Genomic DNA, 19,626 nt, shown 5'->3' on the forward strand with positions numbered 1-19,626 from the left:
TTCTTTCACTTTATTGCTAAATTTTCATAAGCTATGCAATACATTTTATAGTTTTAATTTATGCTTGAGATATTGAATTGAGCTTTTAAAGGGATAGTTAACCCGAGTTCATCATTTCTTCACCCTCATATAGTTGGAAAGAAGATATTTTGAGAAATGTCTCTGTGGATTTGCGTCCATACAATTGAAGTCAATGGGGTCCAATGTAGTTTGGTTACTTCAAAATATCTTCTTTTCTGTCCTGCAGATGAAAGAAAGTCATACAGTTTCGGAATTAAGGACTGTATTTTAAACAACCTAAGATTTTGTTCTGAGCTGACCACTTCAATTTATCCTTTTGTGTAAAAAAGAATCTGATGTTATTTATTGGGTGAACTATCCCTTTAATATAAAGTTCAGATAACAGGTCGTATACAGGGTTGAGGCACTGATGAGGGGAAGAACAGAGTGACTGGCCCCTCGGTCTGTAAAATCCTGAGGGCTTCTGGGAAGACCAGATGCTCGCTCTCACAGTGCGTGGCTAAATTAGATCCTCTATTGGTCGTAATGAGCTCTGGCTCGGACCACGACACGAATGGGAGATTGAGTGTTTTGAATTGACTATGTGTTCGTTTTGTTGTGTATTCCGATGGTCAAGAGGGACAGCTAATAGACACTTTAACTTAAATGCAACTTTAATTGCACCCTTAAAAATAAAGGTTTAAAAAAGGGTGAGGATAAGTAGAATCTGTTAAGGTTGCATTAAACCATGACAGGTTATCTTTAACAGTTCTTTTACCATGGGGCTACTTAGCCAAGATGCAAATCAGTGCATCTCCTTAACCGTGATAAACCACTGAAACCCACAACCTCAATGTGCTTATTGTTTTAATACTAATGCTACCTCTAATATATATATTTTAAACCATTTAGTACATTCACAAACACAATAGAACGATCTTACAGTATACTGTATGCTGTCTATAGTTGGCTAATATTTAAAAATATATATTTTTGTGTCCATACAACGGACGTCAATGGGTGCCAATGTCGTTCGATTACCAACATTCTTTCAAAAGATCTTCTTCTGTGTTATTTCATACACGTTTGAAATGACATGGGGATGCTTGAAAGGTTAATAACATCAATATATGACAATATAACCCAATAGCTAACTCTGAAGAAAAAAGGTTTGATTGTTTATAGCTAAATCTAAAGTGATTCAAGGAACCACCCATAAAACTTCATTTCAAAGCCAGAAACACTTCATATTACTTTCATTTATTAATCCTCTGGGTCTTTAATACTTCACAAGCTATACCTCAGCAAATACTTTCTCGCAAGTCTTGTATAGTCAGATTTGTTCACCGAAACGTCAAAAGGCCCTTCACATTGTCAGATGAAAATCATTATTAAAACCATGTAATTCAGTTCCAATCCGCATTAGTTCCACATCGTAAAAACAATCAAGGCTCATGACTCAAAAAGCATCTCTTTGCTTTGTGTCTCCGCACAGATGTGTAATAGAGCCATCACACTCGGCATCGGTTAAAGTGTCCCTCGGCTCTCCATCTCCGAGCTGACGTCTTCCTCGAGCAGAGCCGACTGCTCCGTCTGATCCCCATGCATTTTTGATGAAAGCCCCACATATAGTTCCTGCTCCGTTGCCCAGGATTGAAGATGAACAAGTCAAAAACCTAGACGCTCGTGCCAGGCCTGCTATTAAAATTCCCACAACTCACCAAGAGTGCACTGTACTACTGTACATTCCATTAACTCTTTGAAATGATAAAATTGGGGCCTTATTCAGCAATAAAGTATAAGCAAAGTAAGCTAAATGTACAGAACTAAAACAAAATTACAAAACAAAGGCAATAAAAAGCATTGCTTGTTTAATTCAGAATGCTTACCGAGCAGTATATACTAATGAGTATACACTGTTTTATTAAGCATGCAGTATACACTGATAAACTTTAAACAGTTTTAAACTTTAAACTTATTTTAGGAGGTGCCTAATTCGTATCAATTCAACGTTGTCATTAAGCTTATACATCTTGATCAAATAAGCAGAAAAACGTAGTCAACATACTGTAAGTTGGAGTTGCAAAGCATTGTGGGATACAGTCGTCCAAACAGTTTGCTCTCATCATAAGGGGGAATGTACAATCAGTCACTCACAATAACAAAATAGACCTATATGTCAGGAGAGGTTTGGTAGTTTTGTCCAATCGGCATCGAGTATTCCATTGAGCCATGCAATAATGTGTCTTATATGACTGCCACCGCCATGTCAACCCCCTGAAGGAAAGTATCGATATGTGTCTCCCACAGAGAAAACTAAAAGGATCAGTGTTTCCTAAACAGCATTCAAACAAAACGATTGATACGAACGACGTAGGATAAAGACAGCGGCCATGCTTAATCATCCTCGACAGCGTGACTTTGTAAAGTACTCAATAGTTCAGAAGTTCCTAAACCTAGTGAGCTTGTTTGGTGGCCATTGCCTACATAGACAGCTGTCTTGTGATGGACCCTCATGCGGTCAGTAACTGTGGACGAGCAAACTCGATTAATAGTTTCAATGAAACTTGCATAAAAAAACAGAATGCACAAATATTATATATAATAAAAAACTATTATGGACACATATCAATTCTTCTTCTATTTTGGAGATTTTGGAGTTTCTTGCAATGCATTCTGGGATTGATTAGTTAAAATCACGCAGCAACAAAAAATGCTGCCTCCGTAGGTTGCTCGCGAGTTTACTGCACAGAACAATGGATTACATCACAGACATGCATCAGAAAGGAAAGCGTAAAAAAACCATTCTGTGATCTACGGTTTGCTTTCCAGATGGCTTTGAGTATGACATTCACGACACAGCCACTGTATGATCCTTATGAAACATGCGTCGTGCCTTGACATCGAGCTGTGTATGTCATGATGTTCCAAACAAAAGTAATTACATTACAAGGATGGCCACTTGGAACGAGACAGACAAAGAGGCTGATGTAGCCACAGGCAGGAAACACTGGATGACTCTGCACAAAACCACACACAAAAACAGGTCAAACGATTAAAGGGTGTAAAGCGCTGCAGCACGAACTAGAAACCACAAGTGACCGGACAACTGTGACTTTCTACGACCATTCATTTGTCACAACAGGCCAAAGCTTCAATCTATCACTTTGATTTCACTCGCCAGCATAATATTGATCTGCATTCATTGATCAGAGGCAATAACTGTTACCCACCTACAGTATTTATAACTAAAGTCAGACGCACAAGTGTGTACAGTGTTGAGGAGTAACTCAATTAACATTAGCGACACTACTAGCAACACTTTATTAGCGTGAAAGCTTTTTCAGTTACAAGCTACTAGCAGTGTGGCCATAGACCAGGGTTCTCAAACTCGGGGCCCCAAGATGGATTCAGTGGGGCCATAGATTGATAGGCAAATCTTTCATAGATTTTATGCTATAAACATCAGAAAAGTAAGACCACCAACCAAATATTTGATGTATCAGCATTGAATAACTGTATATGTTTTTGGTTGAATTAAAATTCTTCGTTTAAGATTACATGTCTTTATTTTGGGGGGGCTACGAAGTGATGCACTCTACCCAAAGGGGGCCTTAAAACGAAAATGTTTGAGCACCCCTGCTATAGACCACTTCACAAGTTGTAAACACCGCTCCAGAAGGAGTTCCCGTTTCAGTTTTTATTTATCAAATATGATATTTTTTTAAATCGTACATATAGAATATCATTTTGATTTGGTAATAAATGTTCTGTTTGTATTTTGTTCGAACCTTTGTGAAGTGTTAAAAAACTGAAACAGAAAGTTCTTCTGGATCAGGATTGTTTACGTCTTCTGAATGTATTGTTTACGTCTCCCCCATATATTTTACAACAGAGCAAAATGAGGCTATATTTATAAACTCACACCTCATATGTGATAACATAGACATTTTAAATCATCTTAACATCTTACAGACGTCTATATGACATCGGACAGGAAACGTCTTAGAGATGTATTGCGGATGAGATGTAAATGCGCTATCAGGGTATCATCTGACATTTGTTAAGAAAGCTTTAATGTACTGCAGTAAGCAAAAACATGACATTTTAATCATCTTGTGGCTTATTGCCATTAAAAATCTTCACATTCTGCTGAATATTTAACAGTACTAAATTCTCGAAGCCTAACATTCATTTAAGTTTACAAAAGGATGGCACAACGGATTCAGATCTGTGGCAATACAACAACAATGTCACAGGTTACATTTACATCTGTACAAATTATACAATGACAAACACAGAAAAAAACATCAATAAACATTGGCCACTTAAACCAAGAGGTTAATACCCACAGGAAACATCATTAATACATTTCTCTCTAACTGACGGACATTTAGTCATTCACTCAAACAATCTTTGTCTGACAATAAATGTTATTATGATGCCCATATCAGTACACGTTGTTGGCATGGTGTAAATGATAGTGCAGACAACAGAAGCTGTTTTTAAAAATAGCCTTATGAGGTAACGTTTCCAGTGAGATTTACAAGCTTAAAATGTCGATATCATGAATTATTTACAGATACGTGTGCTCAAAGTAGTCATTAGTGGTCAACCAATATATATAAATAAAAATGCCTTCATGGAAATGCATAAGTATGGAAGGTCATGGAAGGTGTGTAAAGTCAATTAATCTGACACGAAATGTTTAATTTGCCCAGTTTATAAAAGCCTCACCTTGACCTCACCCTTTTACACCAATGATGTCTATCTTAACAACTGACTGCTCTGTCCATCAATGGTAACCTTGTTTTGTTAGTCCGATACTCGTAAAGAAATAAAAGAAAAGGGTTAGGAAGATGGAACAGGGAACACGAGGATGTAAACATGGTGACACAGCACTGGAAAAGAGAGAGTGAGAGAGAGAGAGAGAGAGAGAGAGAGAGAGAGAGAGAGAGAGAGAGAGAGAGAGAGAGAGAGAGAGAGAGAGACAGAGGGAGAGAGAGACAGAGACAGAGAGCAAGAAAACAGCATGACAGCTTCCTTCAAACAGCGTCTATCAGGAGAGTATTCCTGCATTACAATGATGCCTCTCAATGAGCGGTTCGGCTCAGATTCAAGGGCAGAAGAGAGAAGGGCATTCCCTGTCACTATTTATGAGCTGCTTTATTAGCTCATTCAGCGCAAGCGTGTTTGTGTGCACGCCTCCATATTACATTGTGGTGATATCAATTTTAAACATTTTTGCTATATAGTCGTCCCAGAGGAAAGTGTTATTGTTAAGGTGTTGCTCTTTCATTGCTTGTCTAAGACATTAGGGTCCAAACAAATAAGGGAGTTGTTGCAATATATTAAATACTAATACATTTATTATAAAACGATCAATATAATCAGTTTGAGACATTTGTTTCTGAACGAAAATAAACCAAAAAGACGAAAACAATCTCTCATAATGCACCTTCATGCCATCCAGATGTATGACTTTAGTTAGAGACAAACTAATAGTTTTATAATAAATGCTGTTGTATTCTCTTCCTATATGGGGGTCCACATGGCTAAAAAGCCAGAAAGACCATAAATTGCTGAATATTATTTGTTATTCTCTCATAAATATTTGGTTTAGCTTCCAAAGACATTTACTAACCCACCGGAGTTATTTAGATAAATAAACTGATGGATGTATGTGCTTTCTGGAGCTTTGTCCTATATACCCCCATATATGACAACGTGCCAGCATTTTAATGTAAAATGATTCATTTATCTTCAACTGAAGAAACGAAAATCATGTACATCTTGGATGACATGAGGGGGGGTGACTTCGAGAATAGTCATATTTGGGTGAACCGTTTCATTAAGAGGAAATACATTTGAGATTATATTATTACTTCCTCGATAAAGAAAAATTAACAAGATTATATTATTAAATAATATGAAATATCATGGATTTTTATTAGAAGAGAAAATTGAGAAGCACAAGATTTAAGCAACAGTGCAATTTCCTCTCACTGGCATCTAAAAATATATATATTTTCCTTTCTTTCAGGTGAGATAAGGTGGCCATAAATACACACGCTTTGCAGTATATAAGATAGCAGTTTAATAAGAGCAAACGCCAGGTGCAAATTAGGTCAAAATGGCCAATGAATCTCTGTCTACCAAAAATAACACAAAGGAGCTCACTGCAGATATGGATTCATTTGAATGCAAACGTGTAGAGATTTAAATGCTCTCGGGTGAGGACTGCGTATGTATCATCATCACGGAGACAGAAAGCAACAAAAACAAATCAATATTGCATGCTGTTTTCGCTGTAAAGAGTACCGTCTGCGAGGATTCATACTGTGTCTCAAAATAAAGCGTGGCCCTTCTCTGCCATCGCTGGATCTCTGAATCAGTGCCTCCGACGGCTCTGAATGAAACGTCCAGGATGCCCATACATGGGCTTACGTGTACCCGTTTTCAGATGACATCAGATCGAACTCTCTTCAACTACTTTCAACTTATTACCTTCAGTCGGAAAAGAACAGCTGTTTCCATGGCAACAGCGGAACGAGAGGGAGGTAATGACACGGAGAGGGAGAGGAGTGTCTGTGTTTATGTGTGTGTTTTGGTGTCTATATGCGTGTGTGGCAATAGACGCAGACATACAGTTTTTTCCCGAAAACGTCCTGATTTGTTTAGCCAATAGTGCGAATGATCCCGCAACAACAGGCTAGTAAGTGATTGCAGGCTCAGACAGTAAGAAACGAAGCTCAGGGCCATGGTCAAACAATGATGGTCCCTGGGGTGACACGAGCCGCCCTTGTGTTTGTCTCAGGTTTATCTTTAGCTAGTTTCCGCTGTATAATGGCGAGGTTTGGTCGCCGCTCCATGGAAACAGTTGTTATGGCCTCTCGCCGTCTGCTGGGCTCTGCTAATTGGCCAGCCGTTTGCACAAGCGGCTCCTACTTCATTGAAGGGCCCCGTCCACTGTCATTCAGGGCCAGCAAGATGCGAAACGCAGGAAGTGTGAGTGACGGAGCAAGGGGAACTCTCTCTTTCTCGCTCGCGTCCCTCCCTCTGGGTCTTGATGAAATGAGCGTGTGCGTGTTGTGGGGGTGGCAGGCTCGTTGAAGCTGCATGCAGAACTGCAGCATGAGAAACAGTGGTGCCGAGCGACAAGGTTGTCACAGCAACAGTCGACCTCTTTCAACTTTGCAATGTGTGTGTGTGCGTGTGTGCATGAGTGTGTTTGGGACTTTGTGTTATTATGTGTCAGAAGATGCTAGTGCATGTGTGTCTTTGCATAAATGTATTACACCCTGAGCAGAGAGAGAGAGAGAGAGAGAGAGAGAGAGAGAGAGAGAGAGAGAGAGAGAGAGAGAGAGAGAGAGAGAGAGAGAACAGTGAGGCAAAGAAAAAGCTGAAATAATTTCGAGAGTGACCTATATTCTTGAATACCGCTGCCAGACAGATCATCACAGCTGTTTCACAATCCAAACATTCCTAAACGACTTTTCACCAAAACGAATATCGTAACACTCTATTCTGGTGGCAATTAAAGTGACAGATCACCCAAAAATGACCAATATTCCTGTTGTTGTTTTTCACCTCATCTCCAGTAAGCGGTTAACTGGTATGACCAGATGATGAGGTTAACTCAAAAACTGGATCGATGACTGGATTTGTGAAAACATCATTCAGTCCATTTCATTGAACAGATGAATTCATGAATCTGGCCTCAGTACTTCAACATTAAAGTCAGAAATATGTTAAATGGAAAGAAAAGAAAATTCTGTCATTATTTATGCACCTCTTTACAAACCTGTAAGACTTGCTTTCTTCTGCAGAAGAAGATATTTTCGAAGAACGTTGGCAACCAAACAACACAGATCCCCATTGACATCCATTGTATGGACACAAAACCACTCTGACATTTCTCAAAATATCTTCCGTCAACACCTGACCGATAAGTTCTGACTTCTCTCTCTTTTCTACTCTTTCAAAAAAATGCTTCCAACTTCTGTATACTGAATACTGTATACAATTACGCTTTTTGTTGTCCTAATGTTGTCCCAATTGCTTCCGTTGTTTACCTCATCTGTAAGTCTTTTTGGATAAAAGCGTCTACTAAATGACTAAATGTAAATCTTCTTTCGTATTGCACAGAAGAAAAGAGTCATATACAGATTTTGAATCGTGAATAAATATTATTTCATAAGCTAGAGTGACAAGGATTTCAAAGATAGGCTAAAATATCAGTGTCTTAAATAAATTATATTTACATATAAACGTATACTGTGGTAGTAATATGGACCACAAAAATGTTGTGTTAATGTCCTTTTCGAAGTTTAAAAGCTGAACTCCCCATTGTTGTAACTGCACTGAAAAATCAACAACGCTAAAAAAAGTGAAACGACATGAGGTTGAGAAAATGATAACAAAATATGCCTTTTTTGGGTAAACGAATCCTTTAATGTAATAGCGCCATCATAAAGGCTTGGTGATATCACCTTGCTAACAAATATATGTAGTGGATCCTTTAAGAGCAGTGAAGGCAAGTGAATGATTACCGAGTTTTCTAATGGGTGACCAATAATGATTAAACAGAGCGCTTTTAGCCGAACGATTACTTCGCTTTTAATCTAGTTGTGTGCAGCAAACAGGTGAGAGACCGCCTCAATGAACCGACAAGCGCTTGACACAACCAACTCAATTGTGACCCGAATGGTCTTTTGGAAACAAGCAATTCTATCACTCTCTGACAATGCACAATGGGATTTAAACTTGACCTGACCAACTTCTCAAGTGTCAATGACTCGACAAGAGTCACTGATGTTAAATCTTAAATTCACAATAGGACTTTTACCACTTCAAGTGACTGTCTCCTTGTCACCAAGAATGGTCATTTTAAAGCAGCTATTACAAATATCATGGATGAATTTAAGTGAGACAAATGAATAGAGCAAGCTGACTCGCAGTTCTCGAAAATATGTATAAGCAGTACTTCTTGCCTATGGTGAGAATAAGCAGAAGTAACATGTAAGACACTGATTGAATCCAGACTCATTCATGCTATGTGGAGCCAGTGGCGGTTTTACAGCTCTGGATGACACAAGCTAACAGTTTAATAACAAATCAATACGGTTCAAATTTGTCCTGAAAATCTGGAAAGCTAATCGTCAAAGGTGTGCAGTTGTTACCTCCATTATTCCCGTTGATGATTACTGATGATTTTCACTTTCACTTTCTGTATGTTCATTGTATTCCACTACAACGTTAACCCATCAAAACAAGTATAATTCATATTATTATTTCATTCCAATCGCCTACTGCTGCGAGAAGACAACATTCACATTCACGCATGTGGGTATGTTTAAGTCAATGTTCCAAATGAATTGTTTGACAAATATTTTCAAACACATGGGAACAGGCAGTGCCGTACCTAGACCAGATCCCCCATTGAACCCCGGGCCCCACCCTTTAGAAATGCACCTGACCTCTCCTGTGTTCAGTGACATTCATTAACTCACAGTTGCACCCCTGGCAACCTGCGTGTGATCTCTGTTTAGAGCCAAAACACGCTCCTCGTGACATTCAGAGCTGAACGCACACATTTGTTAACATGAGCCGCGTTCCCTCACAACCTCATTTGGTGTCAGTGAAATAACCTTTAAGGGAAAACAGAGTCAAATTGTTTACACCTGTCGCGTTTTCCTCGGTAGAACACATTTGGGGTTTGCTTAACGAGCACCGAGAGACCGAGGCGTCAGAGCGCGTCGGCTCTGGCCTTAACAAGCATATAGTTGTTGAGACATATTATGGTTTGAGCTAAGCGGATGACAACCATTGAGTCCCCCTCCCTCTGTTATCATAGGCAACCTGGCTTATCGTAGACAACGCGCGCCTGCCACAGACGCGACGCGTCCAGTGGTCAGACAGGTCTCGTGCGCAATCCCCCTCCCGCGGGCGCGCACGCACGCAAAGCCTGTAAAGTTCAGCGGGCGAAACCGGAGCAGCATCGTGCCCTGGAGTCATATTCCGAACGACATGTGGCATCGACGTAGTTTGGTGTCCCTGCGCCCTGTTTATGCGGAGTTTCGGTTATCACTTACCGCTGTGAGCGCTAAACCACCGGGGCGCGATGTGCAGGGGTAAAGTGTCTGCCAACGACGCGCGGGATCCCAGGTAAAGCATACCGTCCGTGTGGTGCCCGCCGCCCGGTTCCTGGAATCCGGTCCCGTTATGGGCCGAATCTGAGCCCGAACCCCCTCCGGCTCTGCCCGAGTCTGTTCCTCTAGGGGTGTAAAAGCCGAAGGGCACAGTGGCGCTGTGATCTATGCCCATCCCCGCCACAGAGCTCACCGAGCGGCTTCGCAGTCCCATCGTGCCACCTGGCCGGTAGTGCCCGAAGTGGGCCGAGGGTGGCACCGCACTGTCATCCGTCGATACGCCGGGAAAAGCTCCCCGGGGCCGCCCCGCAGTACTCTGCTTGCCCCCCATCCAAAAGTATCCGCTAAAATGGGTTGGGGTGGCGCGGGAAGGCTGTCACGGATACGCTTGTCTGCGGCGCTTTTAGTGCCTCCTTCAAACAAGCAACCAAAACAAGCGCTAAATCCGAGGTTGTCAAGTCTGACTACAACAGCTGTGTCTCGCAGACGCAACAGCCCATTTTCCTGGTCGAATCATGGACCTTCAGTCTTTATCCATGTAACTCACAAAATATGATGATGAAGCCAAAGGCACGATGTCAAAAAAAAAACGCAACACGTTCTCCCCTTCTAACCAAGTGACAGGACAGCCTGCCCAAAATCAGAAGCGCAACAACAGATCCGCAGTACTTTGAATGCAAAATCTCTCCCTTACTAAAAGAGTAATGACTCAATATATTTCTGCCATGATGTGCTTCCACAGTGTAGCCTACGTCTAGGTCCGGCTTGTCCTCCCTCCGTCTGCCTGGAGATTCGGGTCAATGTGTGCCGCTCCCCTGCAAGCGCAGATCCGTCCGTGCGCTCACTCACTCGCCGCTGCTGGGAGACAATAGAGGCGTTTACTGCGCATACGCGGATTAACAGTGGCGAGCCGTGCAGAGGTGCTGTAAACGCTTACGCGGATTTACAATTTCAATCAATCATTAGGAAGGATCGTTTTCGTTTTGGTTCCTCGGCGGACAAGAGATGCATTTAAATGCGTCGCCTGCAACAACTGCGCAGTCATATGAATATGGTGTTAGAGGGAGACAGGGATGTGACCCAGCAACGTTGCCATAACTAAGTTAACGCAGAGGCGGCAGGCGTGATTTCATTTGCGCCTCGTGTTTGTATTTTGAACGTTTTCTATGCAGTTGTATGCAATAACTGCATACATTTATTGCAAAAGATAGTCTTTAATCTTTATAATGGGGACAAACGTGTCAGTGTATTAGGGCAACAAGCCATACAATTCCAGGGGGATTTGACAGTTATTGACATGATGAATTTGAAAACATCTCTCTCTCTCTCTCTCCCCCTCTCTCTACTGTATAGATTACATGTATGGTTTATAAATGAATAGTGATGAAGTTTATTTTACAATAACATGACCCAATTCTCAATATGTGGTAAACAATCCATATTTAAGTAAGAAAATGGTATAAATATTACCAGCGGCTGTTGCAAAACATAATGGCATGTATATAGAGACAGCACAGATTGTGTAGAGTCCAGAAGGAGATAACAAACGGACTGAGACTTGTAAACATATGTATTATCTGGTTTGACATGCAGGTACATTCCATAGAAAACATCCCAATGTATGGCATATCTTACTACTTCAGTGTGAGGAAAAATACACATGCTTTGCAGGCCATCTTCATCAAAAATCTCTTTCTTTCACTGTGCAATCATCTACGAGGGTTTCCGTACACTAAACATTATAAATACCTGGACTTAAGTTTCTGTTTAATGGTTCTTCTTGTATTTGTAAAATATTTAAAGTGCCCAGAGCTCCAAATTCATCGTGTGAGCACAGTCAATCTTTATAATTATGATTTAAAATCAACATTAAAAATGAAAACACCATCACCACATATTAAACAATAATATGCTGTTTAATAACAAGTACAGGTGTGTTAAATTATACAGGAGACTATTTATAACTGTCATGAAATTCTAATTCAAACAGTAGTTATATTAGTAGGCAATTAGACTCGAAAATAAAGATGTGGCGACATCTGTCGGCGTACATAATAAATGCATAAATCGGCAAAAACTTTTCACAAACACATCCCAACCAAACACGATGGACTCTACTTAAAGAACAATAAGGACTACAAATAATTCTCTATTATAAAAAAAGCGATTGTTACCTTTCTTCCTGGTTTCTTTCGAGACGACCGATCGCTATCGAAAGCGCTCTAGCAAATTAAAAAATAACATAAATCCGTCAAAACACGTTTTTTTCTCACTCACAGAAGCCATTCGTGCATTTTGTTTCACTAAAGGACACAAAGAGGATTTGAGAAACTCGGCGTCCACTGTACGTCACCCGTCATCGACTGCTCACGCCTGCTCGACGCTCGATTGCTTCTCATTTGAAGTTACGCGCCAAAGGCCGTCGCCTTGTTTTGACAAGCTCTCTTTGCTCATCTGTAGAAAGGAAACCGATGGATGCGCAGTCGTACATGCCCGTTCCTCCGGGCATCGGAATGGAGGAAAACTACTTTTCTCTGGATGATATTTTGTTGTCTCACGAGCGACTCCCGTGCAAGACAGAGTGCGCGTTCCCGCGACTGGGGTTCCTTGAGAAATCAAGCGACACTCGGGACATACCGGAGGTATACAAACCCACGAACTACTTTGAGAACTGTTTGTGATATACGTGGACGTAACATGTTTTGTTTTATTACAGTATGACGCTAAATAAAATGTATGACGTAACGTTAGAGCGTTAACGTAGGTTTACGACCGGTCGACTGCATAGGTCATGTTTCGCATTCTTTTTTGTTCTCATCAATATATTTACATTTTTTACATTGATGTCTGTTATGTACAAATGTCAGGGGAGTAAGATGGAGATGCCCCTGTGGTTGGCCAAAGGTCTATATGAGAAGAAGAGGAGAGTACTGTCCGTAGAGCTGCCCAAAGTCTATCGCGAGGGTTGGAGGACCGTGTTTGGTGCAGATCCCACTGTGGTGGATCTTCACAAGATGGGGCCCTATTACTACGGCTTAGGCTCCCAGATGTTGCATTTCGACAGTCCTGAAAACCCAGAAATCGCTCAAATCGTTCTCCAGGTGAGGGCCCCCAAAATGTTTATTGGGACTTGATATATTGATTGACACATGTTGAATTTAGAAAAGGATGCAAATGCATGACACATTATTAACAAGACTTAGATGCTCACTAATGTGGTCCCAGAAATTCTAATGGATTCAATGGTTATAATGGGAAGGGGTTTGCTTCCCAAAGTCGCTGTACAGATTTCTTTGTTTTGATGAACGCAATATAAGATATTTTGAATATATGCGAAAGTAAACAGTTTTGGGGCACTACTGTTGTAATTTTTTCTACTATGGGTTTCAATGGCGGCCAGGAACTGTTTGGTTACTAGTATGCCTCTAAATATATTTCTGTGTGTTGATCAGAACAAATTAATTTATACACATTAACGTAACTGTACGTAAATGATGATGTAATTTAACATTTTGTGTGAGCTGTCCCTATAAATCCAGTAACGGGTATATAAAAACTGAAGTCAACAGCTGTTTCCTCATTCCACCAGATGAGGGAGCAGCATGTTTACAGTCATTTCTGTAAAGACTAGTTGCTGGGCAGACTGCTTGAATCTCATGTCGTGGTTATTAAATTAAACGTCGGTGGTTTTGTAGAAATCTGTGTATTGTATAATGAAGGCAGGCGTGATGGTTGTTGAAATAAAACTGCGCTTTGAGGAATCGACAGGTGGCTTATACTCCTTGATTTTTGTGGTGCGCATTTTCAATGCGTTGTATTTGCACCTCTGTTTTATGAACTGTATAACGTCCCCGTGTTTCTCATCAGACTTTTATTGGCCGTTTCCGCCGGACCATGGACTCGTCCCAAAATGCCTACAATGAAGACACGTCAGCTCTGGTGGAGCGTTTGGACTCCTTGGAGAAGAGCTTGTTTAAGGCAGGACAGAGTGGACTCAATGGTTTCCAGCTGTGGGAAAAAGGCCGGTCGTCTCACCTAACTGCCTCTAGTTTAGTTATCAACTACAGAAAGAGAAAAATCACAGATCTGCAGGCCTAAGAAACGGTCAACGGATCGATACGAAAGACTAGGACTGAGAGTGGTTTGCAGTTGCTATTTGGAGCTTCTTGTAAGTATGTGGGAATTGAACGTTTTATATTTAACTGTAATGTAAATTGCTTTGTGTACGCAATTTACATTTGTTATCAATAAATCAGGTTATTCTGTCATTTTCTTTCTATTGTGGGAGCAGATGTTACCTAAAAGAACTGGAGCTTGCGTAATTGAAAATAATGTGTTGACCTTTGCTTTCTGATTAGCTCTTATATTTGGAATATTAGAGGTGACATCCTATGCGTCATCAGGTTGTGTGTGTGTGTGTGAGCTTTAGTTACGTCAGTCAACACAAGGGCAAATCAAATCGTGTCTCCACACCTCATTGCCTCTGCACATCTCCCACCTTCAGACCTTGCATGCATTCGAATCCCAAAGCGATCGTCTTTCAGTCTAAGTTTTGAATTTCAAAAGTCTTTGCCTTGGGTTTAATGAGTCTGTTTATGAATGCAGAGTCCCAGCTGCTTGTTCATGTGTAAAATATGGGTCAGCTGATGAGAACGACATCCATGATTTTCGAAATGGAAGTTATTGATACGTCCCTCTGGGGTGGTAATATTGACCCTGTTATCTCTGTGCAGCTTCAGTTGGAGTGAGTTTGGGTGAGATAGGAGGGGTTTATCGATATCTTTCTCTTTTTTTGTTTTTTTTAAGGTCTAAAACTAAAGTCACTGCCCAGTTTGGAATAGGTTGCTTTAGTTTATTATGTACAAAAAGGTTCAGGACTTTATTGAATAAACCGTAGTGTTTCCATAAATGCCTTCTGTAATGGTATTATTGAAGTAAATTAAAAAAATGGTTTTCAAGCTTTTTTCCACCTTTGCAAGCATTAAAGTGATAGTTCACCCAAAAATGTATATTCTGTCAACATTTACTCACCCTCTTGTCGTTTCAAACCTTTCTGATTTTCTGTCTTCTGCAGAACACAATATAAGATGTTATGAAGAAAGTTGGTAACCGAACAGCTCCACAGGCACCCATTCACACAAAGTCAATGCAAGTCAATGAGGCCTGTTAACAACATTCTTCAAAATATCTTCTGTTGTGTTCTGCGGAAGAAAGAAGTGATACAGGTTTGAAAGGACAAGAGGGTGAATAAATGATGAAACCGTTGCAATGATTTAATTTATAATCTGAGAATATAATTCATAACTTTTATCTCACAAAATGAGCCAAATATCCAAACAATGAGTTTAGAAGAATGTTAGTCCCTAACATTGTAGTGATGAGGTTTGCCAAGACAAGCACCACATACAGTGCCAATAACAATTTCATTTTGAGGTGGTTGAACTCAGGATGAGTATCCAGATGGTTGCTGGTACGATGCCGTCAATGTCATGAGTCATGTGCTGTCATAGCTGACACCCTACAGCGAGTTCTGACCCTGTAAGACACTTGACAGAAGCGTCTGGTCAATGTCTCCTCAGTATTTACTGTTTTACTGCTCTGTGATGTTTCGTCAAACAACCCAAGCTTGATTATATATCAGAGTTTACCACTTAAAATATTCTATGTTACAGTTTCATAGCCTCCTAGTGAATATATGCAAGTGTTTCTCCATCACCCCTGCTGGGTAAAAGAGTCTACTAGATCATGGTTTGTTGTTGTTGTTGCTCAATGATCTGCTCCTGCCCAGTGTGGTTATAAAAGTCTTCTGGCATGGGTTAGTGATGTACTGCAGTACGTGAGGGTCGTAAATATAAATCTGACCATATAAACCTGTTTCCGGTATCGGGAAGAATCGGGTTTACAGTAGATGCAAAATGTTTTATGAAGTTCCTACCCTTAAAGTTTTATGATGAATATGTAATGGTCTTTTCTGGAATATCACAATGCTTTTAAACTATTTATCTGTAATGCAACAAAATGTCGTGTGTGATCTCCATGGCATCGTTGAATATCATTCATGACTTTGGTGAGACATCACGATTAAAGATGGTTTTCTCAGACACACACACCTGGCCCGAAGTTAACTTCCAAATACAATTTGTGTTTATGGTTATAGTATAACAATGATTTCATATTGATATTTTATTGTATATTAATTGTATAAAATTTCATTAAAGCCACCTAACATTTATAGATTCTTTGTGGAATTTATGTTGGCAACATAACAATTGTTTATATTGTTGCGCTGAACCATCTAAACTTATATAGAGGGTTTCCCAAACGGGATTTACCAACCCTTGGTGGCTCCCGAGGGATTTGCAGGGGTTTGTGCGTTGAACTGTTGAATAAAAACCTACAACACTGGCAGTCATGTTGTTGTGCTAAATTTGAGATCATCTGGTATTTATTACAACATTGAGTATAATGTCACAATAAATGTATTCTTGGGAATTGTGAAACACGTTCTCAATTCCTTCCTCTCTCAATAACCTTCTAAACATTGCCGAATTATTTGTATTTTGAGCTGTATGAGGTTGCGACATCTATTTGCTATTCCATCTGTCCTGAGCTGAACTGTTTTCCATCTTCGTCCTTGCCAAGGTCGAAGGAAATGAATCAGTCCAAGGTTCACACATTTGTCTCTAAACTTCTTTCCACTTTCAGATGTTCCAGTAAGCAGATTTGAGACCTTCCCTAAAGAACAGACATGACTTTGAGGCATAGCAGGAAAATGAGTGAGAAATGGCGAGTGAAACAGAGGTGTCAGGATTAGCCGTATCTGAGCAAACGCCCACACTCTGCTCTTCAGATGTGGCTAATCTCTATCTGACTTCGCTTCTTTCATTCTGAAGCACCACATCTAACAAGCCTGCGTGCAGGAACGGGTGGGAGGTTGAGAACAGTGTTGCGTTTCATTTTTTGGTGCAAACTCGGCCGATGGATGTGTGTTTTAGAAACCAGACCCCGCCTGAACCACCTGTAACACATCATCTGTCTGTTGTGTTAGCTGTGTTGTTTTAGACATCCACCCTTTTGTTTTAGTGCAGATTGATCTGGCTTTTACAAATAAGCAGAGAGATCGTGGATCTGTATCCCTCTCTTCTTGTTTTTCTTTCTCTCTGCCTGTGTCACTTGGTGCCGATTTGATGGACAAGTGCACCCGGGCAGATGAGAAAGCCGATCCATAAATATCGGACTTCAGCGAGGCGCTCGCTTCATTCCTGTTATGATGGTGAGATGAGTCATTGCTCGGCTGTCTACCTCTCTCGCTTTATTGATCTCTTTTTAGTCCGTCGTGTGGCACATACGGGAGCATTTTTGTCTTCTGAATGCATGTAAAGAACATCCGGAAATGAAAATTGTGTCGTCTCTTAGTCACCCTCATGTCTTTCAGAACTCAATAGACTTCTTTTAATTCTTTCATGAAACACAAAAGGAGTGTTTTTGTTGCAACATTTCCAAACTCATCCACTATTTGGTGTGCATGGCTGTCAAACTAAAATAATCTTTAGGTGAGAGTTTCAGTGGATGGCTTCAATTTGTCTTGCATAAAGAAATGATTGAGAAGAAGTCATATAGATGACTGCAAAGACAATTTAAAGGTATAATTCAGCCAAAATCAAATGTTTTATCATTTACTCACTTTCTTGCCATTTCAAACCTTTCAAATCTTCTGCAAAACGAAAGCGAGGATAATTTGAAAAAGGTTGGTATCAAAACGACGTTGGATCCCCATTGACTTGCATTGGTTTTGTGTCAATAAAATAGTAGTGAATGGGGGCCTTTCAGTTTTTGGTTACCAAGATCCTTCACAATATCTTATTTTGTGTTTTGAGGAAGAAAGAGAGCCACACAGGTTTGAAATGATAAGAGTGAGTAAATAAAGATTTTTCTTTTTTGAGTGAACTATCCCTGAAGGGTGTTGTTTTGTTTAAAATGACATTATTTATTCATCCTCGTGTTTTTATATTTTGGCCTAAACTATTAAAGGAAGTCAGCTGGAATACAGTAACATATTCAACATATTTGTATTGACATTCACTGACTGGCAAATGGCCGACCTTGAGTATGTCATGCAAACCAATGATGAGTTTGATATTGTCACATTGGCACACCTCGGATCAAATAAAAGCCTTCCGATGTGCTCAGCCTATCAACACCGGTCCTCTCCGTTGGCAGGTTTCTCCCAATTCCCCACTTTAAGTCTGGCTGTAGTCCATCTACTGTTCTAGACCGTTCCAAAAAAGGCATATGACCTATTTCTCCTTATCGCACAGCTAAATTGGAGACAAATAAGGGCCAATTACCCTTCAAGACTTGGTGCCAAGAATTTTATTTTTTCAACAAACGGTGAGGCAGGGAGGAATTTGTAAACCATTCTGCGGTGTGTAAACCATGTGCACATCTTGATAATGGGTTCCCATAATTCTTAATAAAGAGAAGCTAAACAGAATCCTGCAGGGCTGGTGTGAGTTAGTGTGTTAGCCGAAGAGCGGACAGCAGCCTTTGGCAAAGATTACGAGCTGTGAGTTAAATATATGTGACGTTCCTTTTTCAGTCAAGTGTGCAGAAATCCTTTAAATATTTCTCTCATAGATGTTGACAGGAACCTGCTATGCTTCAGCTCCATGAAGGAAAAGATCAGCAGATTTAAGTGATAGTTCACCCCAAAATGAAAATGCTCTTTCCAAACTTGTGGGACTTTCTTTCTTCTGCAGAACACAAAAGAAAATATTTAGAAGAATGTTGGTGATCAAACAACATTGCCCCTCCCCATTGACTTCCATTGTATGGACACAGAACCACAGTCCCCTTAGAAACACAGGGTCACAGGTTCGATTCTCAAAGGAATGCCCGTATTGATACTTGAAAAAGCATCTAGCAATTGCCTTAATATCTTAATCTTAAACCTGACAGCACACATTGTTAAAGTTGTTGAAACTAATGCTTTGTGGTGACTTTGCATCAGTATAAATAAGAACAATGGAGCAGCCAGTTGGCATGTGCTTCTAGTTTCTCTTTCAGTTGTGCCAAAAACACAATACGAGGCACATAAAACTCTTTATTTATTTACATTCCTGATGCTGGCTCCATGGTGAGCTACGGGCTCTATCCAAATTTAAAAGACCTTTGGAACCAGGGATGCATTGCCAGGGGAAAGGCTTATAGGTTTAAAAAATGCTGACAATTTCCACCCAGACGCTTTAGACTTTATACGAGTTGAGGGCAGCAGGAGTAATACAGACAGTATGGAGGAGGCAAGATCAAGTTTATTTGCGTTAAGATGTACTTTTGCTCTGTTTCTTTTAACTATTTTGAGAAATATTTCTGTGTTTTTTTTTTTGTCCATGCAATGGAAGTCAATGGGGGCCAATGTTGTTTGGTCAACATTCTTCAGAATATCTTGTGTGTTCTGCAGAAGAAAGAAAGTCAT

The 19,626-nt window shown here is 40.3% G+C and overlaps 2 protein-coding genes across 3 annotated transcripts in view; one reads left to right on the plus strand and one right to left on the minus strand.

Moving 5' to 3' along the window:
- The window catches only part of znrf1 (zinc and ring finger 1), a 23,258-nt gene extending 10,732 nt beyond the window's left edge, over positions 1-12,526 (minus strand). Inside the window, exons 1-2 of one of the 2 annotated variants that reach the window (XM_079450341.1) lie at positions 12,326-12,526; positions 10,095-11,006 (exon numbers count right to left, since the gene is read on the minus strand). In XM_079450341.1, the coding sequence (XP_079306467.1) occupies positions 10,095-10,482 (388 nt within the window). In that variant the 5' untranslated portion in view covers positions 10,483-11,006; positions 12,326-12,526. Of the gene's footprint in view, positions 1-10,094; positions 11,010-12,325 lie in introns of both variants that reach the window. The other variant, XM_079450342.1, reaches the window with a different exon arrangement.
- Positions 12,235-16,570, plus strand: gins3 (GINS complex subunit 3). The gene is made up of 3 exons (XM_079450340.1): positions 12,235-12,793; positions 13,019-13,252; positions 14,019-16,570. Exons 1-3 carry the CDS (start codon positions 12,623-12,625, stop codon positions 14,247-14,249), a joined length of 636 nt encoding a protein of 211 aa, XP_079306466.1. The 5' UTR covers positions 12,235-12,622; the 3' UTR covers positions 14,250-16,570.
- The last annotated feature ends 3,056 nt before the right edge of the window (positions 16,571-19,626 follow it).

This window comes from Barbatula barbatula (assembly GCF_947034865.1).
Source record: "Barbatula barbatula genome assembly, chromosome: 25".
Taxonomy (NCBI): Eukaryota; Metazoa; Chordata; class Actinopteri; order Cypriniformes; family Nemacheilidae; genus Barbatula; species Barbatula barbatula.

Excerpts from the sequence above, each read along its gene's own strand:
- gins3 (XM_079450340.1), top strand. The coding sequence starts at position 12,623 with ATGGATGCGCAGTCGTACATGCCCGTTCCTCCGGGCATCGGAATGGAG. Across the intron at positions 12,794-13,018 it reads ACACTCGGGACATACCGGAG|GGGAGTAAGATGGAGATGCC; the intron begins GTATACAAACCC and ends TACAAATGTCAG. Across the intron at positions 13,253-14,018 it reads TCGCTCAAATCGTTCTCCAG|ACTTTTATTGGCCGTTTCCG; the intron begins GTGAGGGCCCCC and ends GTTTCTCATCAG.